The sequence below is a fragment of the Acomys russatus genome, chromosome 15, assembly GCF_903995435.1.
Source record: "Acomys russatus chromosome 15, mAcoRus1.1, whole genome shotgun sequence".
Classification (NCBI taxonomy): Eukaryota; Metazoa; Chordata; class Mammalia; order Rodentia; family Muridae; genus Acomys; species Acomys russatus.
The window spans coordinates 63,254,095-63,275,923 of record NC_067151.1 but is presented as its reverse complement, the minus strand read 5'-3'; the positions used below and the strand labels follow the sequence as shown (position 1 = coordinate 63,275,923).

The 21,829-nt window shown below is 47.8% G+C and overlaps 2 protein-coding genes across 2 annotated transcripts in view; one reads left to right on the top strand and one right to left on the bottom strand.

Annotated features, from left to right (window-relative positions):
• The window catches only part of LOC127199491 (protein S100-A2), a 284,365-nt gene that overhangs the window by 218,134 nt on the left and 44,402 nt on the right, over positions 1 to 21,829 (bottom strand). The gene's annotated exons all lie outside the window — the stretch shown is intronic.
• The window catches only part of Ints3 (integrator complex subunit 3), a 44,383-nt gene continuing 26,854 nt past the window's right edge, over positions 4,301 to 21,829 (top strand). Inside the window, exons 1-3 of the mRNA XM_051157621.1 lie at positions 4,301 to 5,121; positions 13,309 to 13,392; positions 15,127 to 15,210. Coding sequence (XP_051013578.1) covers positions 4,969 to 5,121; positions 13,309 to 13,392; positions 15,127 to 15,210 — 321 coding nt within the window. The 5' untranslated portion in view covers positions 4,301 to 4,968. The remainder of the gene's footprint in view (positions 5,122 to 13,308; positions 13,393 to 15,126; positions 15,211 to 21,829) is intronic.

Sequence of the window (21,829 nt, the reverse complement as noted above, 5' to 3'; positions counted from 1 at the left end):
TAAAAATAAAATCCTTTTTTTTTTTTTTTTTTTTTTAATGAAGCCATCACCGGGCAGTGGTGGCGCACACCTTTAATCCCAGCACTCAGGAGGCAGAGGCAGGTGGATCTCTATGAGTTCGAGGCCAGCCTGGTCTACAAAGGGAGTCCAGGACAGCCAAAGCTACACAGGGAAAACCCTGTCTTGGAAACAACAAAAAACAAAACAAGAAAGAAAAATAAAAACAAAGCAAAGAAACAAAGATAAGTCACATTTATGTTACTAAAATTTGTTTTAATTACATTTACTTACTTATTTTGTGGGAGGTAGGGAGGTGTGCCATAGCTCTCTGTAGAAATGAGTATGGTGTTTTTCTATTTCCATTTTAACTTCCAAATAATGAAAGAGACTTATTAGATTTATTAATAAGCTTTAAAGTACCACAACTGAAGCCGGGTGTGGTGGTGCACCCCTTTAATCCCAGCACTCAGGAGGCAGAGGCAGGCAGATCGCTGTGAGTTCGAGGCCAGCCTGGTCTACAAAGTGAGTCTAGGACAGCCAAGGCTACACAGGGAAACCCTGTCTCGGAAAACAAAACAAAACAACAACAACAACAAAAAAGAAACAAAGAAAGAAAGAAAAAAAAAAAAAAAAAAAAGAAAGTGATGGAGCACTTGCCCAGGTCCAATACCCAGTACTGCAAAAGAAACCAAAATGTGGCCAGAGAGACAGCACTCATGTGATACACAGACACACATGCAGGCAAAACATTCATATACGTACACTGAAAATAAATCATATAGGAAAATTGGGATCTCAACCTTAGCCACAGAGAAAGCATCTGAAAAGGTGGGGAAGGTTAGAAGGCTGGGCTCGGTAGCTACAAGCGTATGCTACTTTTGTTTGTTTGTTTGTTTCTGAGACAGGGTTTCTCTGTGCAGCCCTGGATGTCCTGGAACTCCCTTGATGGCCTCAAACTCAGGGATCTGCCTGCCTCTGCCTCCCAAGAACTGGAGATTAAAGGCGTGCTCCACCCAACCAGCTGCATACACTAGCCTTACAAACGACACTTCCCAGCACCTTATTGCTCACAATTGCCTATAACTCCAACTCCAGGGGTATATTTAAAAATTACCCTAATCATCATTCCATATTGTTGCTTTGGTTGGTTGGGTTTTTTGTTCGTATTTTTATTTTGTTTTGTTTTTCTGAGACAGAGTTTCTTTTGTGTAGTCTTGGCTGTCCTGGACTCACTTTGTAGACCAGGCTGGCCCGGAACTCACAGAGATCAGCCTGCCTCTGCCTCCCTGAGTGCTGGGACTATAGGCATGCACCACCATGTCTGTGGTTGTTTTTTTATTAATTTATTTTTTATTTTTAAAATTTTTTTTTTTGAGGGAGGATCTCACTATGTAGTCCTGGCTGTCCTGGAACCCCATATGTAGACCAGGCTGGCTTTGAACTCACAGAGCTCCTGCCTCTGCCTCCTAAGTGCCAGGATTCCAGATGGCCAGCACTCTGTCTGATTTTCACATGGGTCCTGGAGACCCAAAGCCCTGTCCTTACACTCCTAGGACAAGCAATTTTTTTTTACTGTGCCATCTCTCCAGCACCCTCTTTATGATATATACATATATATTTCTAACATGTTATGTATATTTCTAATATATATATATATTTTTAGATTTTTTTTTAAGATTTATTTATTATGTATACAATGTTCTGCCTGTATGTGTGCCCACCTGCCAGAAGAGGGCACCAGATCTCGTTATAGATGGTTCTGAGCCACCATGTGGTTGCTGGGAATTGAACTTAGGACCTCTGGAAGAGCAGACAGTGCTCTTAACCTCTGAGCCATCTCTCCAGCCCCTCTAATATATATTGTTGTGTTTGTTTTGTTTGTTTTTTGAGACAAGGTTTCTCTGTGTAACCGAGCCCTGGCTGCCCTGAACTCCCTTTGTAGAGTAGGCTAGCCTTCAACTCACAGAGATCCGCCTGCCTCTGCCTCCTGAGTGCTTATTTTTCAAGACAGGGTCTCATTTCGCAGTTCAGACTGTTCTTGAACTCACAATGTATTCCAGTCTGGCCTTGAATTTTTAGCATTCCTGCCTCAGCCTATTAAATCCTAGGACTACAGGACTGAGCTGCATCGAGGTTGCTTATTTCTCAGTTTCATCATCTGTAAAGAAGTGCTTACGTGGGTGTAAATGAATTCAAACACACAGTGTTCCTGCACGCAGCAAACCTTGGTGATGTTGGCTGTTTTAATTCATATGTAGATAAGAACTGTGGTTTATATCCTGACCAGAGCACAGAGAAGGAGAAGTACACTTTCCTATAGTTTTACAGGTATGGAGGCACACACTTGTAATCACAGCACTTGGGAGGCAGAGGCAGGGATATCTCTGTGAGTTCGAGGCCAGCCTGGTCTACACAGTGAGTCCAGGACAGCCAAGGCTGCATAGGGAAACCCTGTCTTGGAAAAAAAAAATTTTTTTTTAAATTTTTATTTAGTTTTAATTTATGTGCATTGGTGTGAGGGTGTGTCAGAAATTGGAGTTACAGACAGTTGCCAGCTGCCATGTGGGTGCTGGGAATTGAACCCGAATTTAAGTCAGGAGTTTCTCTCTCTCTCTCTCTCTCTCTCTCTCTCTCTCTCTCTCTCTCTCTCTCTGTCTCTCTCTCTCTCCTTAAAAATACACACTTTTAAAAATCTGCATGGCACTTATTATTCTTTTGAGGGTGCTGCAGATGGAAAGCAAGCACCCTATCCCCAGGTCCTCACTACAGTCGCTTCTACAGAGTGCTTATTTAAAGAAACCACAAGGCAGTCTGTTGTGGGGCACAGCTGCTGTTCTTGCTCTTGGGAGGCAGAGGCAGGAGGAGGAGGAATTTAAGGTCATTCTTACCTGCATAGGGATGAACAAGTGCCTCGAAATGAATTTTAAAAAAGAAAAAAAAGGAAAAAAAGGACGAGGAAGCTAATTGGCTGAACATTTTTCCTGTTTTGAATCTCTGCGGTCAGTCCTCAGTACCACAAAACAAACAAAGCCAGCACCACACTTCAAACAAATGGAAACTTAATATGCAGCGAGTACTACACATCATTTTTTTCCTGTTTTCTTTTTTCCATCTAATACATGTGTCCTGGGTACATAACGCTATTGTAATGACTTGTGTTTTAGAGGCTAAAACAATCCTTTATACCTAGAGGGACCCGAAGCATACACGGGAGAAACTTAGAGTAAGTGCTGGAAGCGCATGTGGAGTTTGGCCAGTCCAGTTCTTAGCTTATTTGTAATTAACACACAGAAATCCCTGGGAGGCCGGGTCACAAATTTTAGGCCGGCTCCGGTTCTAGTGTAAGAGTGTGTAAAAAACAAACAAACAAACAAACAAACAAACAAAAATCAAGGGGGCTTCACTCCCAAGGACATTGCTAACTAACTACGCACCTGCCCACTGGCCTTGAAAATGGGTAGTACAGGGAAATAGGCTTGTACCCACGAATGGGGGAGGGGAGGGGAGCACGATTTGATGGCTCAGCTTCCCAAATGTTGGGACTGCAGGCATATGTCACCACACCTGCCTTGGAGCTGCATACAGCAATTGGTTCATATGCCTAAAAATGAAAAGTTCTATTGCGACGCACAGTAGAAGAACGAAGAATAGACTCACGTACAACCAAGCCCTACTATGATTACAACCATTAACATTCACAAGGGATCGTGTGTGTTTGTGTGTGTGTAAATACAACAGACTTCAGTGACATTTGTCAGTCCCGCGTTCTCAAAAGACGACGAGGTCTTATCATTTAGTAACTCGTGTTAAAGCTAGTGCTGGTATGATTCTAATTATTTGGTTTGCACTAGCGAATCAACGCACTTTTTGTTTGTTGTTCTTTTCCAAATCTGATCACTGCAAACCCAAGAGCTCACACACTCAGCTACGCGTGACATTCGCAGTTCAGGAGGTAGTTTCAGACCCTCGGGGCGTTTGCTATGGGAGTGAGTAAGGGTTGGGGCTCCGCCGCTCCTTCCCAAACACTGCTATTTAGGGGATTTGGTTTACAGCCTCCTAGACTACCCAAAAACAATGTTCTGAACACCTGTAGGGAGTGGAGCGCGAGAGAGACACGTCGCGCATGCGCGCCACTGCGCGCAGGCGCAGCTCGGCTTTTTTTTTCCGGATCGTCCCGCTCTCGCACCCACTCCGTACCTCCCGCCCCGCCTCCAGATGCGGAGGAAGGATGCGATTGGGCGCACTTGTTGCCCATCAGAGCAGGCTCAATTCTTCTCCCTACAATTGGCAGCCCGGGAAAAGGCCAGTCCGCCGTCGTCGGCTTACTCCTTAGAGACCTGGCGCCACCGCGGAAGCCTCTATTGGCGGACGCCCGGGACCGCGACTGCTCACTTCCGGCGCCGGCGACGACTCTGCCCGCTCGGGCGCTCTCAGCCTCCCCCGCCCTTCCACCATGGCCGCCTCTGTGTGGTGTGGGGAGAAGCTGGTCCTCCCATAGCGCTCCTGCCGCACCCTCACCCGCTAGGGGCCGGATTCCAAGGAACCGCGTTTCCCAATCCCGCCGGGAAGGCTTCCCACCCCCAACTCAGGGACAGGACTCCTTCCCTTGCCTGGAGAGGCAGAAACTTAGGGTTTCCCCCTCCTTACAGGATAAGAAGTCAGAGGGTTCCCCCTCCACTTCTGCAAGGGCGGCAGCCTTGCCCACCTCTCCCTGCAGGGCACAGACCCTTAGTCTCCGTACTTGTGCGCTAAGGTTTTGCCCCAGCACGGCCCCTCCAGAGGGAGCATCTGGAGAAGCCGAGCCTTCCCTCTCCGCAGGAGAGAAGGCAAGAGTGCGGAAAGCCGGGCCTGTGGCCTCCTTCCCGCTTGTTCCTCTTGCTCCTCGTCCTTGGCAAGCCAGAGTTCTCCATTTCTAGGACTTAACCCCCGTCCACTCCCTTGACCTCTTCCGGTCTCCTGGCTGCAGCCATGGAGTTGCCGAAGGGAAAGGGGACCGTAGCAGCAGCTGCTGCATCAGGAGCAGCGGGAGGTGGAGGAGGAGGAGGAGCGGGAGCAGGAGCCCCAGGAGGGGGGAGGCTGCTACTTTCAACCAGTTTGGATGCCAAGGATGAGTTAGAGGAGGTAGGTGTGGGGAGTGGGGAAGGGAGTTAAGGAATTGGGTCGAAGAGGGATGCTGGAGCGGGTATGGGATGGGGGTGGGGAGAAGAGGCCTTCAAAAAAAATATTTTTTTTTTTTAATGGCAGAAATACTGCTCTGGCTTCCTGCTCCTGGGGGAAGAAGTGTGGGTCAATTTCCTGGACAGGTTGCCCTAGTAACAGCTGCCGCTATTAGGAAAATGGGCGATGAGGGGTGTTGGTTGCAGAAGGGAGCTAACATCCATATCGACCAAAGTTATTTTCATTTCTTCCCACATACACACCAATAGCTATCTGTTGCAGAGTGTTAAGTTGAAAAGTATATATGTGTTTACAGGCAGGTGTCTGAGGATTGGCAACTTCCTACAGACTTGGCCTCACTTCTTAGATGGTATCATTGACTGTGTGTGGATACAGACAGTTGTCAGTGATTTTAACCGGGCATTTTAGAGTGAGTGAAGACTTACAAGTAAGTAGCATCCAGTTTGGTAATATCAGCTGTAGCAGTGGGGTGAGCCAGTGTAGAGGGGACTGCTTTCATCAGAACCAGAGAGTACACCCAAAAAAGGAGAGTTCAAGTACATGAGCAGGGCGTGGTGGCGCACGCCTTTAATCCCAGCACTTGGGAGGCAGAGGCAGGAGGATCTCTGTGAGAGTTCGAGACCAGCCTGGTCTACAAAGCCAGTCCAGGACAGCTAAGGCTACACAGAGAAACCCTGTCTCGAAAAACAAAGCAAGAGAAAAAGAACATTAGTGAGGGGTCATGTCCCTCCCTTCGCCTTATTTGTTCTTACTCCGCCCTTGATTAGCTAGAGATGATCAGGAAGACTTAGGATGTGTGACAGGACTGAGGCGTGATTGTTGGCCTATTTGAAAAGCCTGATGCATTCAGTTCAGTAGTTATCCAGGGGTAGGGGCAGGGCATGAAGAAGCTCTGGCTCTTCACAGGCTGTGACGCTGTGACATATAGTCTTTTATCACATGCTAGGGTAGGCAGGTTAAAGTCAGAGTTGGAAAAAAAAAACCAACCACCACAAAACATTAGATTGCCAGGTGTGGTAGTTCGTGGCTGTAATCCTAGCACTTCGAAGGTTGGTTGAGTCAGGAAAGTTGGGGGGTGGGGTGGGGATGAGTGTATAGAGTTCTAGGCTAGCTGGGGTATCATTAGCCAGACTTTGCCTTCAGAAAGAATAGAAAGAGAAAAAAGTATTGTTGATGACAAGATGATGGCGCGTGTGCGCGCGCGCGCACACACACACACACACACACAGGAACTTTGTGGCTGGGCATTCAAGGCAGAGACAGGAGTGTCTCTGAGAGTTTGAGGACAGCCTGGTCTAGCTAAGCTTTTGGACAGTGGGAGTACATAGATCCTGCCTCACAAAAAGAAGTGAACTTGAATCAAAATGGCCTCGTAGCAACTTTGTGGTTTATCCATTAACAGCAGCAGGCTGGCTGGAGGGTGGGTTATGTCTTTACTGAATAATTCTATGTGCATTTAGAAAAGTTTGCTGTTATTCCTTCCTCCTCCTCCTCTTCCTCCTCCTCTCAGCTAAGGTAGGCATGATTAGAAATGTAAACATCAGCTGGGAGGTGGTGGCGGGGGCGCACGCCTTTAATCCGAGCTCTCAGGAGGCAGAGGCAGGCGGATCACTGTGAGTTCGAGGCTAGCCTGGTCTACAAAGTGAGTCTAGGACAGCCAAGGCTACACAGAGAGACCCTGTCTCGAAAAACCAAAAAAAAAAAAAAAAAAAAAAAATCTAAGCCAGGCATGGTGGCACAGGTTTGTAATCCCAACACTCCAAAGAGGCTGAGACATGATGATTGTAGGTTCAAGACCACCCCATGTCACCATGCCCTAGTAATTACGGCCCACAGCTACATTTTGGGGGCTTTTCTTTTTCCTGTTCAGTTAAGTGTGTGTGTCTTATTTGTTGAGGGGTGCACATGCTGTGATTGTGTAGCGGTCAGAGTCCATCTTTATGGAGTTGGCTCTCTCCTTCCAGTTGTTTGCAGGTTCTGAGGTCGAACTTGGGTTGTTGTGCTTGGACAGCAAGACTCTCTGTCAGCTGAGCCTATTGTTAGCCCTGTTTTATTTTTGAGATGTCTGACTATCTGAAACTTACTTTTTCTTCATTCCTTCTTTCTTTTCCTCCTCTTCCTCTTCCTCCTCCTTCGTCGTTGTTGTTTTGGTTTTTGTGTTTTGAGACTTGGTTTCTCTGTGTAACAGCCTGACTGTCCCGGCACTCACTTTGTAGAATAGGCTAGCCTCGAATACACAGACATCCACCTGTTTCTGCCTCCCAAATACTTGGGTTAAACGCATGTATGCACCACCACTACCTGGTTAGGGTCTGGAGTTTACTAGGACCCCTTGGATTATCAAGTACTAAGCCTGGTGTTCTGGCACTGGAGCTCTAAGAGGGCAGACAGTCAATAGGTGGCTGCCTGCCTTTGATCCCTCCACCTGAGCAGGTGCAAGGCAGAGGAGTCCACAGGTGGATGGGAGGACGGTGAGTTCCATCCCTAGTCCTACAGGACTCAGGCCTGATTTTATTTGTACCGTAGGATGTACTACAGCTTCTATTTCCCCCCCTGGACAGCAAGTGATACGTCTGGAAGAAATCACAGGAGAGAGGGGAAGCCTTTATGTTCTTGCCTTTTTAGACTCTGGGAGTGAACTTTCAACTTCCTAGGGAGAAAAGGGGGGGGGGGCTTGTTTCTCTCTGGTGTCTTTTATGGTGTGGATGTTTCCAGGGTGTCTCAAGCAACCCTTCCACTCTTTCCTCTGCCCTTTGTCCTCTGCATCTTCGTTTTTCAGCAAGTCCTGCTATACCGCCCTCCCCCCACGGGTGTGGTTCTGTCATCCCACTAGACCATAGTGGCTAAGGGCAAGGCTTACCAGCCTCTTCTTGCTCTATGCCTCCCTACAGATCTCTGCACACAGAAATTATCAACACCTGTGGCTGACCAGCTGACCTTCGCTGACTTGGTAATTTTCCACCGTAGGCCTACCTGTTGTCCAGCAAAATAGGTCAGCTCTTTGACTTTAAGTGCTTAAAGTGTGTTGGGTCTGATAGGAAAACAGGAGGACATAGGTGTGCCACCCAGAGGTTTATCATCCAAAGGCAAACTATTACCCCACAACAAGTCCCCAAAAAGAGAGGAGGGTGTGAAAAGGCGGTCAGTAGTTGAACACGGTTCACAAAGGCCCCTTACTGGCCTGGAGCCGGAGGCACTTCTCAGGATCATCCTAGGCAGGGCTGTGACTCCACCCTGGGGAGTGCTTCTTGTATCCCCTTTTCTCTCTGGCCCCATTCCTTCTTTGAAGACAAGAGTACACTTGCCCACCCCCATCCTAATTTGGGGAGGGAATGAGATAAAAATAGTGCCCGAGATTGTAGGAGCTTAGGACATGCAGTTCCTAGTCTCCTGAGCCTTCACAGTCCTGGCTAGTCCTTTGCCAGGGACGGGCCAGTCACTCTGAAGTCAGGCCAAATACAGGAGCTATGGCCCAAAGACATCAGAATATCTTCAAGATAGGTCTCGAAGCTGAGTTTGGCAAGATAGATGTATATTCCCCACCATTTTCACTCCCAAGAAATAACAGCCTATCTCAGAAATCTCCAAGGAATGACCTTTGAGTCCTTTTGTAATTTTTTTTTTTTTTTTTTTTGCCCCTTAATTCACCATTTCACATGTTCTTGATTGTGGAATATAGGTCAGTCCTTGGAATTGGCAGGGCATTTGTCCCGGCCTCTGGGGGAGGGGTGGGCTCTCCTTCCGCTCTATACATCCCCGGATGCGAAGGGCCGGCTGTACTTGGAACCCAGCACGGATCAGTCGCCTCTCACTGATTGTGCAGGCTGGATGACACTTTCCTTTTCTGAGGACAGTAGAGGAAGTACCTCAAGACCACACATCTCCTGTATGGGAGCAGTGCACTATACACTTAGCAGTGTTTGTTTACCCCTCTGGGGAAAGGGAAACGGGGTGCTTAGAGGGACTCTCGTAACTTTGGCTTCTCCCTTTAACCTCAGGTATGAACTGAGAAGCAGAAAGGCTTCCTCCTTCCCCCATGCCCTCCATGGTCAGGTAGAAAAATGAGTTCCAGAGTGCCTAGAGATGATAAATATTTACTCAGCTCTCTGAGGTGCTGTCATAGAGAGCTTACTCTGAACAGAGCCATCCTGCCAACAATTGCTGGCAGCTGCGTGTGTGATTTCATCTTTTCTAAAGACCTTCAGAGACAATGGGGAAAGGCTACTTTTACCCAGTTACTATCTGGTTTTCTGTGGCCTCTGAGGAGAGCAGTCCTTTTGTCACTCTGAATGATTCGTGATTATTTCTCTTGTTGTTTATTTGCTTTTGGCTTGTTTTAGATAAGGCTGGCTTTGAACTGCTCTTTCTGCCTCCACCTCCCAAGTGCTGAGATGACAGACGTGCACCACCAGGAACAGTTTTAGATAGGCACCTTTTGCTTTTGTTGTTGGAGACAGGGTTTCTCTGTGTAGCCCCAGCTATGCTGGAACTCACTTTGTACACCAGGCTGGCCTTGAACTCCACAGAGATCCACCTGCCTCTGCCTTCCCAGTGCAGGGGTTACAGGCGTGTGCCACCACCACCCAGCTATGGACTCTACTTTCTACATCCTTAGTGGGGCCTCCCTGTTTAGAGAGGCCACTCTTCTTGACTGGGCAGTGACCCATAGCACTGGGTCAGGCCGCTGAGCAGAGCTTAGAACGTTGGGAGGAGCCTTGAGAAACTTAGCTCAGCTCAAGGCCTCATGAGTGTTAAATCACACCAAGAGACTTAGCTAGCACGTATGGCTCGTAGGGATTTGTAGCAGGATTTGCAGACTTCTGCTTCTGGGTCCATCACTCAGGCCTCCTCCCTTCTCTGTGATCTTTCTCTGTCTGTCTGTCTTGTATTTTTTGTTTTTGTGCAGTGTGTGTATGTGTGTGGTTTTTTGTTTGGTTTTGGTTTTTTCAAACAGGGTTTCTCTGTGTAGCCCTGACTGTCCTGAAACTCTGGCTGGCCTCAAACTCACAGAGATCTACCTGCCTCTGCCTCCCGAGTGCTGGGATCAAAGGTGTGCGCCACCATGCCTGGTATTTCCTCTGCTCTCTTAAAGGCAAAACCAAGAAGAAACCAACCTTTCACTAGTTGAGAACTTAGCCATGTCCTGTGGTAGAGGATTTAGTTTTCAGGCACCTCTAAGGACATGCCATTAGAAAGAGTGGCGGGAGGACTAGCTAGGTGGCTGAGGACGGAGTAAGAGTGCGCGCTGCCAAGCCTTATGGCCTACTGGGAGAAAGACTGCTAACTCCGGGAGTTACCCTCCGACCACCTCACTGTGCCCACACATGCACATGCACACATGCATAAACAGATGTGACTTAAATGTTAAGAGAAAGAAGTGGTAGCGGGAGATTGGACAGCCAGATCCTCAGGTTTGTACAGTTGCTGAGCTTCACAAACTTGATAGGTTCTAACTAGCTGAGGCTGTGAGCTTAGCGCAGCTTTGTGACGCAGGGGTTAGTTATCTCTGTTCTCCAGCCTGGCTGTGGAGGACCAGGTCTTCCCGTGCTGGCTACCTGACGGTCTCTCTCTGGTGAGTCAGCAAAGATGCTCATTTCCTTGCTGTGAGCAGTGTCAGGAGTTTTGGGGTGCTGCTGCTTACTCACCGTTCCCCTTCACTGAGAGGCTGCTAGTTAACCTAGGACAGATGCAGGGTGCCAGCAAGGCCTAGCCATTGGGGTAGGAGGCTCCCCAGTCCCCAGTGACTGTCTTCAGTAGGAAAGGACAAGGTTTTAAGAGAGAGAAAACCCAGCCTCAGGTTTTTCCTTCTCACACTTTTTTACAGGAGCTAAACTAGGTGATAATGGCTCCTAGAGCTCCCAGGTCATGAGGTGCAGCTCAGCTTTCATGTGATCCGCACAGTTCCTTTTCACAAGTACACGCTATTTATTAAGGCTGAGCCTGGTGCTCTGCCCTAATTTGAAACTAGACCTGCTATTGGAGGTAAAGTTGTGAATATCACATCCAAGCAACACTAGGATGCTTTTAGGTTAAGGTTGGACCCTTCAGAGCCCCCTGTTGCAGCACAAATCTAATGTCTTAACATTTTTTTTTTCCCTAAAGATTTATTATTGAGCCCGGTGGTGCCAGCCGATGCACACCTTTAATCTCACACTCAGGAGGCAGAGGCAGGTGATTTCTGAGTTCAAGGCCAGTCCGATCAGCAGAGAGTTCCAGGACAGCCAGGGCTACATAGAAAAACTGTCTTGAAAAATGAAGAAATGATTCATTATTATTGCAAAGTGTCTTTTTTTTTTTTTTTTTTAAGATTTATTATTGCTGGGTCTTGTTCTAGGCCCAACCTTGTTCCAGGTCTATAAAGTGAGACTCTGTCTCAAAAACAAAACTAAACAACAGTGGTTTTGTTGTTGTTTTTGCTTTTTTCCCAGGCTGGCCTTGAACTCACAGAGATCTGCCTGCCTCTGCCTCCTGAGTGCTGGGATCCAAGGTGTGCGCCACCACCCAGCCTTTGCCTTGTGTTTTGTCTTGAACATCACAGGAAATCCAAGATGTTTCATTTCATCTTGAAAACATTTTTAAAATTTATTTATTATGTATGCAGTGCTCTGCCTGCGTGTACACCTGCAGGCCAGAAGAGGGCACCAGATCTCATCATAGATGGTTGTGAGCCACCATGTGGGTGCTGGGAATTGAACTCAGGACCTTTGGAAGAAGACTCAGTGCTCTTAACCTCTGAGCCATCTCTCCAGCCCCATCTTGAAATATTTTATATAGCCAGGCGTGCACACTTTTAATCCCAGCCCTCAGGAGCCAGAGGCAGGTGTATCAGTGAGTATGAAGCTAGGCTGTCTGTCTGTCCATCCATCCGTCCGAATGTCTGCCTCTGTCTCTCTCTCTCTCTCTCTCTCTCTGCATAGCCCTACTACTACTACTGCTACTATACCTGCAAACATTAGTGACATTATTCCTTGAGGCACTGCAAGCATTAGCAACCCTTGAGGCTGGCCTCAAACTCACAAGAGTGCCACCTGCTTCTGCCTCCCGAGTACTGGGATTAAAGGTGTGCACCACCACCGCCTGGCTGGCTCTTTCTTTCTTTACTTTTTTTTTTCCTTTTCAGACAGTGCTTTATTATGTATCCCTTGGCTGGCCTGGAATTTACTGTGTATACTAGGGTGGCCTTGAACTCACAGATATTGACCTGCCTCTGCCTCCTGAGTGCTGAAATTAAAAGCATGCACAACCTTTGGTTGTATCTTAAATTCTTATAAAGTTGGTTTGCTCAAGTCAGAAATGAAAACAAGATCTATACCTTATGTTTGACAGCTAAGATTCCAAGATTGCCCGCCTGTGATCCCAGCACTCGGGAGGCAGAGGCAGGCAGATGATCTCTGTGAGTTCAAGGCCAGCCTGGTCTACAAAGTAAGTCCAGGCCAGCCAAGGCTACACAAAGAAACCCTGTCTGCAAAACAAAAAGATTCCAAGATTGGGAAGGTATATAAGTATTGTGACATTTATATTTAAAATTTAAGGAAAAATACCAAGTTTTACTATGCAGCCCAAGCTAACCTTGAGCTTGAAATCCTCCTGCCTCAGCCTCTTGAAGGCCCAAATTACAGGTGTGCACCTCCATGTTTGTCTGTTTATCTTGGGACAGACTCTGCTCATGTTGTTCATAACTCCTGGGTTCAAATCACTCTCACGCCTCCCTCTTAACTGTCTGGGACTACAGTGTGCTCCCCTACACCTGACTTCCGATGGCTCCTTAGAGGCAAGTGGTGCCAGTTGGTCCTACTGCAGCTTTGGTCACTAAGTTGTTTTCCTTTGAGATTAGTAAGTATTGTTATGAGTTTTATGGCTATCTTATTCTTCCTGAAAGTGTTACTTACTAGCTTTCGTACGTGCACATGGGTAATGTTAGCCTCAGTCAGCTGTTATTACTGCTGTGCTTTCCACATTTGTTAGTGGCCATTTTCTTTCTTTCTTTCTTTCTTTCTTTCTTTCTTTCTTTCTTTTCTTTCTTTCGTATAGTAGGATGATCAAGCTTGAATTTTTAAAATGTTTTGGGGCCAGAAGTACTAGCCAGGGGGTGTTGTGACACATTCTTCATTTGTTCCCGTCTCTCCGCAGAGGCTGGAAAGATGTATGAGCATTGTGACGTCCATGACCGCTGCTGTCTCGGAGAGAGAGGCCAATGATGCCCTCAATGCATATGTAAGTACTACGCTCGCTCCTCACAGCCGGTCTGCTTGGGAACGCCCGAGATGCAGGCAGGAAGGGGGAAGGACGGTGGCCGGGACCCAGGGGACTAAGTTCACATCATGGTTCCTTAACTCAGGTTTTACTCTCACTGTGAGAGTCAGTTTCTTGGAGCCTTTTTTCTGAGACCATATCTTAGTAGATAATGCAGACTGGCCCTTGAAATCAGTGTGGAACCCAGGCTAGCACCGTACTCCATGCCCTACTGGCCCTGCCTCCCAGGTGCTGTGATTACAGGCTTGTGTCATCCTGCCTGACTTACATAACAACTCAAAAGCCCACTTAATCGGCCAGCTACGTCAGGGGCTTTGCATGCAGCCCCGACAACCTTGATTCTGGATTCCACAAGCTGGCAAAAGAGGACTGACTCCCAAGAGTTGTCCCATAATATTCTTTGACAATTTGTAAACTTTCATTTATTTATTTAGACTTGGTCTCAGCCCTGGCTGACCTGAAACTTGATATGTAGACTGCTGGCCTGAACTCACAGTAATCCTCCTGCCTCTGCCTCCCAAGTGCTGGAATTAAAGGTGTGTGCCACCACACCTGGCAAAAAAAAAAAAAAAAAAAAAAAACCTCATGAGGCCAGCAATATGTCTCAACAGGTAGTGACACCTGCTGTCACGTATGACAGCTGTTGTGATCTCTGGGACCTACATGGGAGAAGGCGAGAAGTCACTGTCACTCTAGCAGGTTCCACAGGTGCAACGCAGCATGCATACACACACAAGTTTGTTTTGTTTTGTTTTTTAGGTTTTTGTTTTTGTTATTTTTGGTTTTTAGAGACAGGGTTTCTCTATGTAGCCTATTCTGGACTTCTTTGTAGACCAGGCTGGCCTCGAATTTTCAGGAAGCTGCCTGCCTCTGCCTCCTGGGTGCCGAGATTAAAGGAATGTACTACCACCGCCCGTCATAAATAACATTTTTAAATGAAAAAGAAATGTTTCTTTTATAGTTTTTAAGTCAGGTGTGGTGGTGCACGCCTTTAATCCCAGCACTCAGGGAGGCAAAGGCAGGTGGATCTCTGATTTCGATGCCAGCCTTGTCTACAAAGAGACTTCCAGGACAGCGAAGGCTACACAGCTAAGCCCTGTCTGAAACAAACACAATACTGTAGTGAATCCTACTATTTTGTATGCTAACTGAAAAAACTTTTTTTTTTTTTTTTTTTTTTTTTTTTTGGTTTTTTGAGACAGGGTTTCTCTGTGTAGCCTTGGCCATCATGGACTCGCTTTGTAGACCAGGCTGGCCTCGAACTCACAGCGATCCGCCTGCCTCTGCCTCCCGAGTGCTGGGATTAAAGGCGTGCGCCACCACGCCCGGCGAAAAAACATTTTTAAAATACTGTCGAGGACTCTTACAGAGGAAGTACTTAGGTTTTACAGGTGACCAGATACCGTCACTCTGCGTTGCAGCCCAGGCGGCTGGTGCAGATGTCCCCACTGCAGCGTCTTCCCGGCTCCCTTGCTTTTTCTGTTTTCCGCCTCTAGCTTCAGATGGTTAGAGAAAGCAGTAACTTTTTCCCTTTCCTCACCTCTCGTCCCTGTTAAGAGAACGACATTATAATATTTGAGAGTTGACTTTCCGCGTTCCGTGTTACCCAAGAGTCCTGAGAATTCTAGGAAGAAATCGTGCTGTGCATCCTCTGTGTGAGTGACAATTAATTTTTCCTCCTCTCTCACCTCCCAGGTATGCAAAGGGCCTCCCCAGCATGAGGAGATCTGCCTCGGCCTGTTTACTCTTGTCCTCACTGAGCCTGCCCAAGCCCAGAAGGTAAGGCGCCTTCTTCCCCTGGATCCGCTCTACCCATTAGCTGACGTTAAGTCACATTCTCCCCCTCTCCCCACCCCCACGTTTTGTTTTTTGTTTTTCAAGACAGGGTTTCTCTGTATGTATCCTTGGCTGTCCTGGAACTTGCTCTGTAGGCCAGGCTGTCCTGGAACTCAGAGAGATCCTCCTGTCTTCGCCTCTTGCGTGCTGGGATCAAAGGTGTGCGCCAGCCACCGCGGCCCAGCAGTCACACTCTGGGTCCAGGCGGAGTCACTTTGTTCTCCAAACGGGATTGATCTCAATTCCGTTCTTCTTCTTGGCGCAGCCACTGGTCTCAGGCTGGAGTCCTTTCTACCCCCAGATTCTAAAGCTGGAAGGCAGGAAAGGCCAGTGGGAGAGTAAGAAAACAAGCGGTGTAAGACTGCGAAGCTCAGAGCTGGCATTTAATCTATGGGGATGGACAAGATGGAGGACAGCCACGGCTGTGGAGTTCTTATGCAGAAGAGGAGACCCGTGCCCTGTAGCTTCTGCAGTGGCAAAGGGACGGAAAACAGGCCTAGCATCGTAGCTTGTAACCTTTAGGTTAAGTGACTTAATGTAATGATTAAGAAGGCTCTGGAGCACAGTGGAGTCTGACTTCCTAATGAGCATTGCTGGGAACCGGTCTGGCCTTTTCATAAGCAGAGGAGGCTCCCGTCAGGCTCAAGGCTGGCAGGATAGTTTCTCAAATTCTGTTCTTTTTATAAAATTAAGTCTTCTGTTTCTCCAGATAGCCCCCTCCCAGCAACGTTGTATCTTTTGAGTCTTGGCATAATGAGTTAAAGTTTGTTTGAATCTGGCTGGAAGTATCTGACAGAAGTGAGAAGTGGGGCCTGGAGAGGTGGCTCAGTGGTTAAGGGCACTGGCTGCTCCTCCAGACGACCCCGGTTCAAATCCCAGCACCCACATGGCAGCTTGCAACTGTCTGTAACTCCAACATCTGACACTCTCACATAGATATCCTTGCAGGCAAAATGGCAATGCACATAAAATAAAAGCTTTTAAAAAAAGTGAGAAGTGAAGGGACCTGGTTCTTGGACTGTCTGTCACTGGATGCAGGTGGCGTGGAAGGAAGCAGATGCTGTCTGTGCCTGCTCTTGTGCACTACTCTTTGTGTTGGAAACCGGATGGCGCTGGTAGCTTTCTCCTCCCTCTAGACTGTAGTTCCTCTGTAGGGCACCTCAGAATCTGCTGTGTTGTCATTTGCTCGGAGATAACCAAAGGAAATCACTCTCAGGGAAACAGACAGGATGCTCCTGGTATGTCGGATGCTTACATTACTGACGTATTTGTGGGTGTAGGAACCTCTTGTTTTGTGCCTCTCTAAGCAGCCTGGGGTGCCCATGAAGGTAAAGGGAGGATAGCAACTCTTCATGTGCTCTGGTTTTCCGAGGAGAAAACCAGCCTTTCTGACTTTGTGAAGTAGAATTCTGTTTGTGCTCCCCCCTTTTCCTTCTTTTCTTTTTCTGAGACATTCCAGGCTGACCGTGAACTCTGCTTTCTTCAGCCTTCCCTGAGTGCTGGGATTTCATTTCACACTGTATTTATTACCCAGATCTTGAGGAATAAATGGATGATATTAAGTTGGTTGTGCTAAGCAGTAATATGAGCTCACTGATTGTAAAGAAATCGTTGGCAAAGATAAAGATGAATAAGTGGGCTCTGATTTAATTTTGTCTTGCATACTTTTTTTGGTGGGGGGTGGTTCAAGACAGTTCCTCTGTGTAACAGGCCTGACTGTCCTGGACTCAATTTGTAAACCAGGCTGGCCTTGAACTCACAGACATCTGCTTGCCTCTGCCTCCCAACTGCTAGGATCAATGGTGTGTGCCACCACAACTGGCTTTGTTGTTGTTTTGAGGCAGGGCTTCTCTCTGTAGCCCTGGCTGTCCTGGAACTCACTCTGTAGATCAGGATGCCCTTGAACTCAGAAATCTGCCTGCCTCTGCCTCATACCAGCTTGTATACCTTTTTATGGGTATTATAAATAAAATCTGAATCCTGATGACTAAGTTTGATTCTCAGAACCTGTGGTAAAAGGAGGGGATAGACTCCTTTCAAAAGGTCTCCCCCCCCTTCTCTCTCTCTCCCTCTCACACACACACTACATAATACATAAAGTAAAACATTTTTAAAGTATGATTGCATGTAGCCCAATGTAAGTGATGTGTAGCATGTGTGAGACCTTCGGCTTGAGCCCCAGTTTCCTCCACCCCCACAAAACTGGGCATGGCGAATCATGTGTATAATATCAGTAATTGGAAAGCTAAGCTAGGAGGATTGCCTTGAGTTCAAAGCCAGTTAGAGCTACATTTCAAGTACCAAGCTAATAAGTTAAATAAATAAGTAAATCTTTAAAAAAGAAAAAAAGGAAGGCCTTGAGTGCCCAGCACTCATATCACAGCTCACAATCCCCTGTAACTCCAGTTCCAGGGGCTCTGACAGCCTTACTGGCCTCCAAGGTACAGCACACACATGGTGTACATAAACTCACACAGGAAACATAAATACAAATAAAGAAATAAGAGGTACCAGTTCAGCCTGCATTACAAAGGAAAGCCTCCCCTACAAAAACAAACCAACCAAACAAAACCAGCAGCATCTTAGTCATCTCAGTGCAAACTAGGCTTGCATTCTAGAAAGGTTGGTTTGTTTCAGGTGAGGCCAGTGAGCCTTCGTGAGGGGAGCAGGCTGTGTCTGCTGCCATCTCTGCTTTGTGTTGCTCTTCCTGGCTTGGCAGTGAGAAGCCAGAGTTCTACAGTGTAAACATACTATGCCGTGAGTTTGACCGCTGAGCCTTTTGCACTGTGGCAGGCCCATGCCCTCGAGGGAGGGCAACCAACTGTCACCCTTTGGGCTTCATAACTGATGACAGCTGTGCCAGGCTCCTGTGCATATGCTAAAGGTTTTGGAGTAAATCCTTTACCTGAGGCTCCGTAGATGAGTCCTCTGCAGAAAGCGAGTTACAGTCAGAAGGAGTACAGTTTTGTATGAGGGAGGACTTCTCAGGTAGCTGGGTCAGACTGTGGTGGAAGAGTGGGGGTGTGTGTGTCCTCCCCCTCCCCCGTTGGACAGAAGTTCCTGGGGGGAGCTGCCGATAGGGATTGATCTTTAATGTGTCTTAGACCTCAGCTTTCAGCAAGAGAACAGGTTTGTTTGGAGTTAATTCTGCCTTTGGGCCGAAATCCAAGTTGAACTTAAGATTTACTTGTTCCCGAATCTCCTAGGCACAGAGCTCTGAGGCGTGAGTGGTAAGGAATGTTGTGGAGACTGGGCCTGGGAACCGTGAGCTGGGAGCCGCTGCCTGCACTGGTGAGCGAGCTCAGGAGTCAGGGTCAGCTCCTAGGAACTTGTCAGTGGATGAGCTAGGGTGGATTAAACAGGCAAAGTGGAGAACGCCTTCATAGGCAGTGAGCAGCATGGCTCAGCAGGTAAACTTGTTTGCTTTACACACCTGGTGACTTGAGTTTGATCCTCAGAATCAAAGGGAGAAGGACTCAGAAAGTTGTCCTCCGACCTCCGCATGTGCCCCATGGCATGCGCATGCACAGCATGGTGTACACACAGTGATTTAAAACAGAGAATGCAGGTAACATGTTGAAGTACACAGGTGGGTGCCATCCCTGTTACATCTTCCTCCGACAGCGCATCCACGATGCTGTGTATGCAGCCTTTGAGTTCATTGCCTTCCTGTGTGGTGTCTGGCTAAGGACTGCTTGAGGTCTCCTGAGCAGGCACTAAGCTGGGGTCTAAACTCTGCAGGGTCAGGCAGTTAGAGTAGCTGGAAAAGCCCTAACATCAGAGCCCAGGTCTCTCCCTCATGTCCGGAAGCAGTCAGGAGCTGTGTGACCAAGCGCTGCTCTGTCACCTCAGCGGGATCAGGCTAAAGAGCTGCCTCCCTGCCACTGCACCCCTTTTCTTTCTTCAGGTCCTCTGCTCTTGTCTGCTCCTCCTCTTGTTTCTGTTTTTCCTCCCATCTGTTTTCCCAGAACAGTCAGCAGCCTGGCAGCACAGGGCATGGGCTGCCGTGTTACCAGCACTGTGACTGATACAGACCCTGACGGAGTGTGGAGTTAGGCAGACAGCAGAGCCACTGCTCTCCACCTGGCCTTGCATCTCCTGGAGAGCTTGCCCTCCTTCCCTGTCCTGAGTCTGTCTGCATTTCTGGTATTCATCTTTCATTTGAACAGATAAGGATTTTGTTTGGTTTGTTTTGATTTGGTTTTTTTCGAGACAGGGTTTCTCTGTGTAGCCTTGGCTGTCCTAGACTCATTTTGTAGACCAGGCTGGCCTCGAACTCACAGAGATCTGTCTGCCTCTGCCTCCAAGTGCTGGGATCACAGGCGAGCAGCACCACACTCTGCTAACTGATAAGGTTTTTATGTGGTTAGCTCAGTATGGTTTTTCTTTCTTACCTCAGCCTCCTCATCCCTAGGACATTCTGTGACTTACCTAGGGTGAGTCTCCAGAACACACTTTGCTGATTCGGTCGCCCACGCATCGGCAGGAGCCAGCTGGTCCCCTCATCTTGTGCTTATTCCTTTCTGGTTTCTGTTTTTAACCTTTATCAGTTTACAGCCTAGATGGAGTCAGGGGATAAAGTCTCCTTTAGCTGTGAGAGCTTTGTAGCACATTAGGATCGAACCCTCTGATGGTATTTTCATCGAATCAGTCGGACTTGAGGACAGAAGAGGTGGCAAGTGTGATGAGAACTAATCTTGTAGGAGCCCCACTTCCCACTAAGGCAAAGATCTGCTGGTGCTGAGGGCCGCACTGTGGAATGCCTGGGGCGAGAGAGTTCACACGATTGCTGCAGTTCCCCTCCATCCCTGGCAGTTTTCATGTTTGTGTGTGAGCTGCTTAAGGGTGGGATTTGGAGTTAGATTGCTGGGATTTGTTTGCTTGCTTGGTTTGGTGTATGACAGGGTCTCGTTCTGTAGCTGGGTGGGAATTATAGATGTTAGTCACTACTTGGGTGCTGGGAATTGAACTCAGGACCTCTGGAAGAGCAGTCTGAGCAGTCTTTGCAGCCCCCTACCTGGATTTTAATGCTGGTTTTTCTCCACTCTCATATGTTGTCCAGACAGGCTTCCTCCCCTCCCCTCTCCTCCCCGCCTCCAACTCCTCCCCATCACTCTACCCACTTAACTTACTTTATGTGTGTGCGCATGCATGTGCGCTCCCCCACCCCACCGCAAACAAAAACAAAACCACAAAAATAATGGCTGCTGCTGGTGGTAGCAGCACACACTTTTAATTCCAACACTTCAGAGACAGAAGCAGGTGGATCTCTGTGAGTTCCAGACCAGTCTGGTCTCCTCTGGGAGCTTGAGAACAGACAAGACTATATAGAGACTGGTTCCACAACAAAACAAAACAAAAAAATGACAAACACATGGGGCACAGTGGTGCCCACCTGTAATCCCAGCGCTCTGGGAGGCAAAGATGAGTTTGAGGCCAGCTTGGTCTACGTCGTGAGTCCAGGACAGCCAGGGCTATACAGAGAAACCCTGTATTCGAAAAACAAAAACAAAAACAAAAATCCCCAACACACAGCTGGATGTGGTGTGGCGCACGTTTGTAATCCCAGCACTCAGGAGGTAGAGGCAGGAGGATCTCTCTGAGTTTGAGGCCAGCCTGGTCTACAAAGTGACTCCAGGACAGCCAAGGCTACACAGAGAAACCCTGTCTTGAAAAACAGAAACAAACCAAAACCCATACACACAAATGAAAATAAAAACAAACTTAAAAAAAAACAAAACACTAAGACAACTGCCAAACAAAATGAAACAAAAGCCCAGTGTAAAAAGCATGGCATCTGTTTCCGCTTTATGCTGGCCGCCTACTCCTCAGCATGCGGCTCCTCACCTGGGGTGTGGCCGCATACCCAGTGACACTCTTAGGAACCTTCCTTTGCCAGCAGCTATGGATTGCGAATAGCCTCTGTCTTAGAAGTGGGGCCCAGCGTCACTGTCAGGATGCACCCCCACCCCATCTCTCTCTCTCTCTCTCTCTCTCTCTCTCTCTCTCTCTCTCTCTCTCTCTCTCTCTATCTCTATCTCTATCTCTATCTGCAGAGTCTCATGTGGCTCTTCAAACTTTGTAAGTAGCTGAGAATGGCCTTGAACTTCTGACCCTTCTTCTGCCTCCCTGAAATTACAGGCTCGCACCCCACACCGGCTCATGGTTAATTTGAGGTCTTCCCTACACCAGCCTTCTGGGGTTTCTTCCTAGCTGAGAAGCAGTCTCCTTAAGTTTTACCCTTTTGGCTGAGACCATGACAGGAAAAACTCAGCAGGTGCAGGAGGCAGCTAATGAGGTTCCCTAAGGCCTGTGACCTCACTGAAGAGGAAAAGGTCTAAGGAAAGGGAAGCAGTGACTCAGAGGAACCGTCCACACTCCCTCATCCCCCAGGAGTGAGGGTGCGGGTGCTAAGCCCCCTCCCGTCACCCTTCAATCCTTGGCAAAAGCAAAGGTCAGTCAGGAGACCAGGGGAAAGACGTTAGTCAATAGCGATCTTGTTTGCCGGCTGGCATGATGGCTGAGGGTAAAAAACTTGCCACACCACATGTGGAAGGAGAGA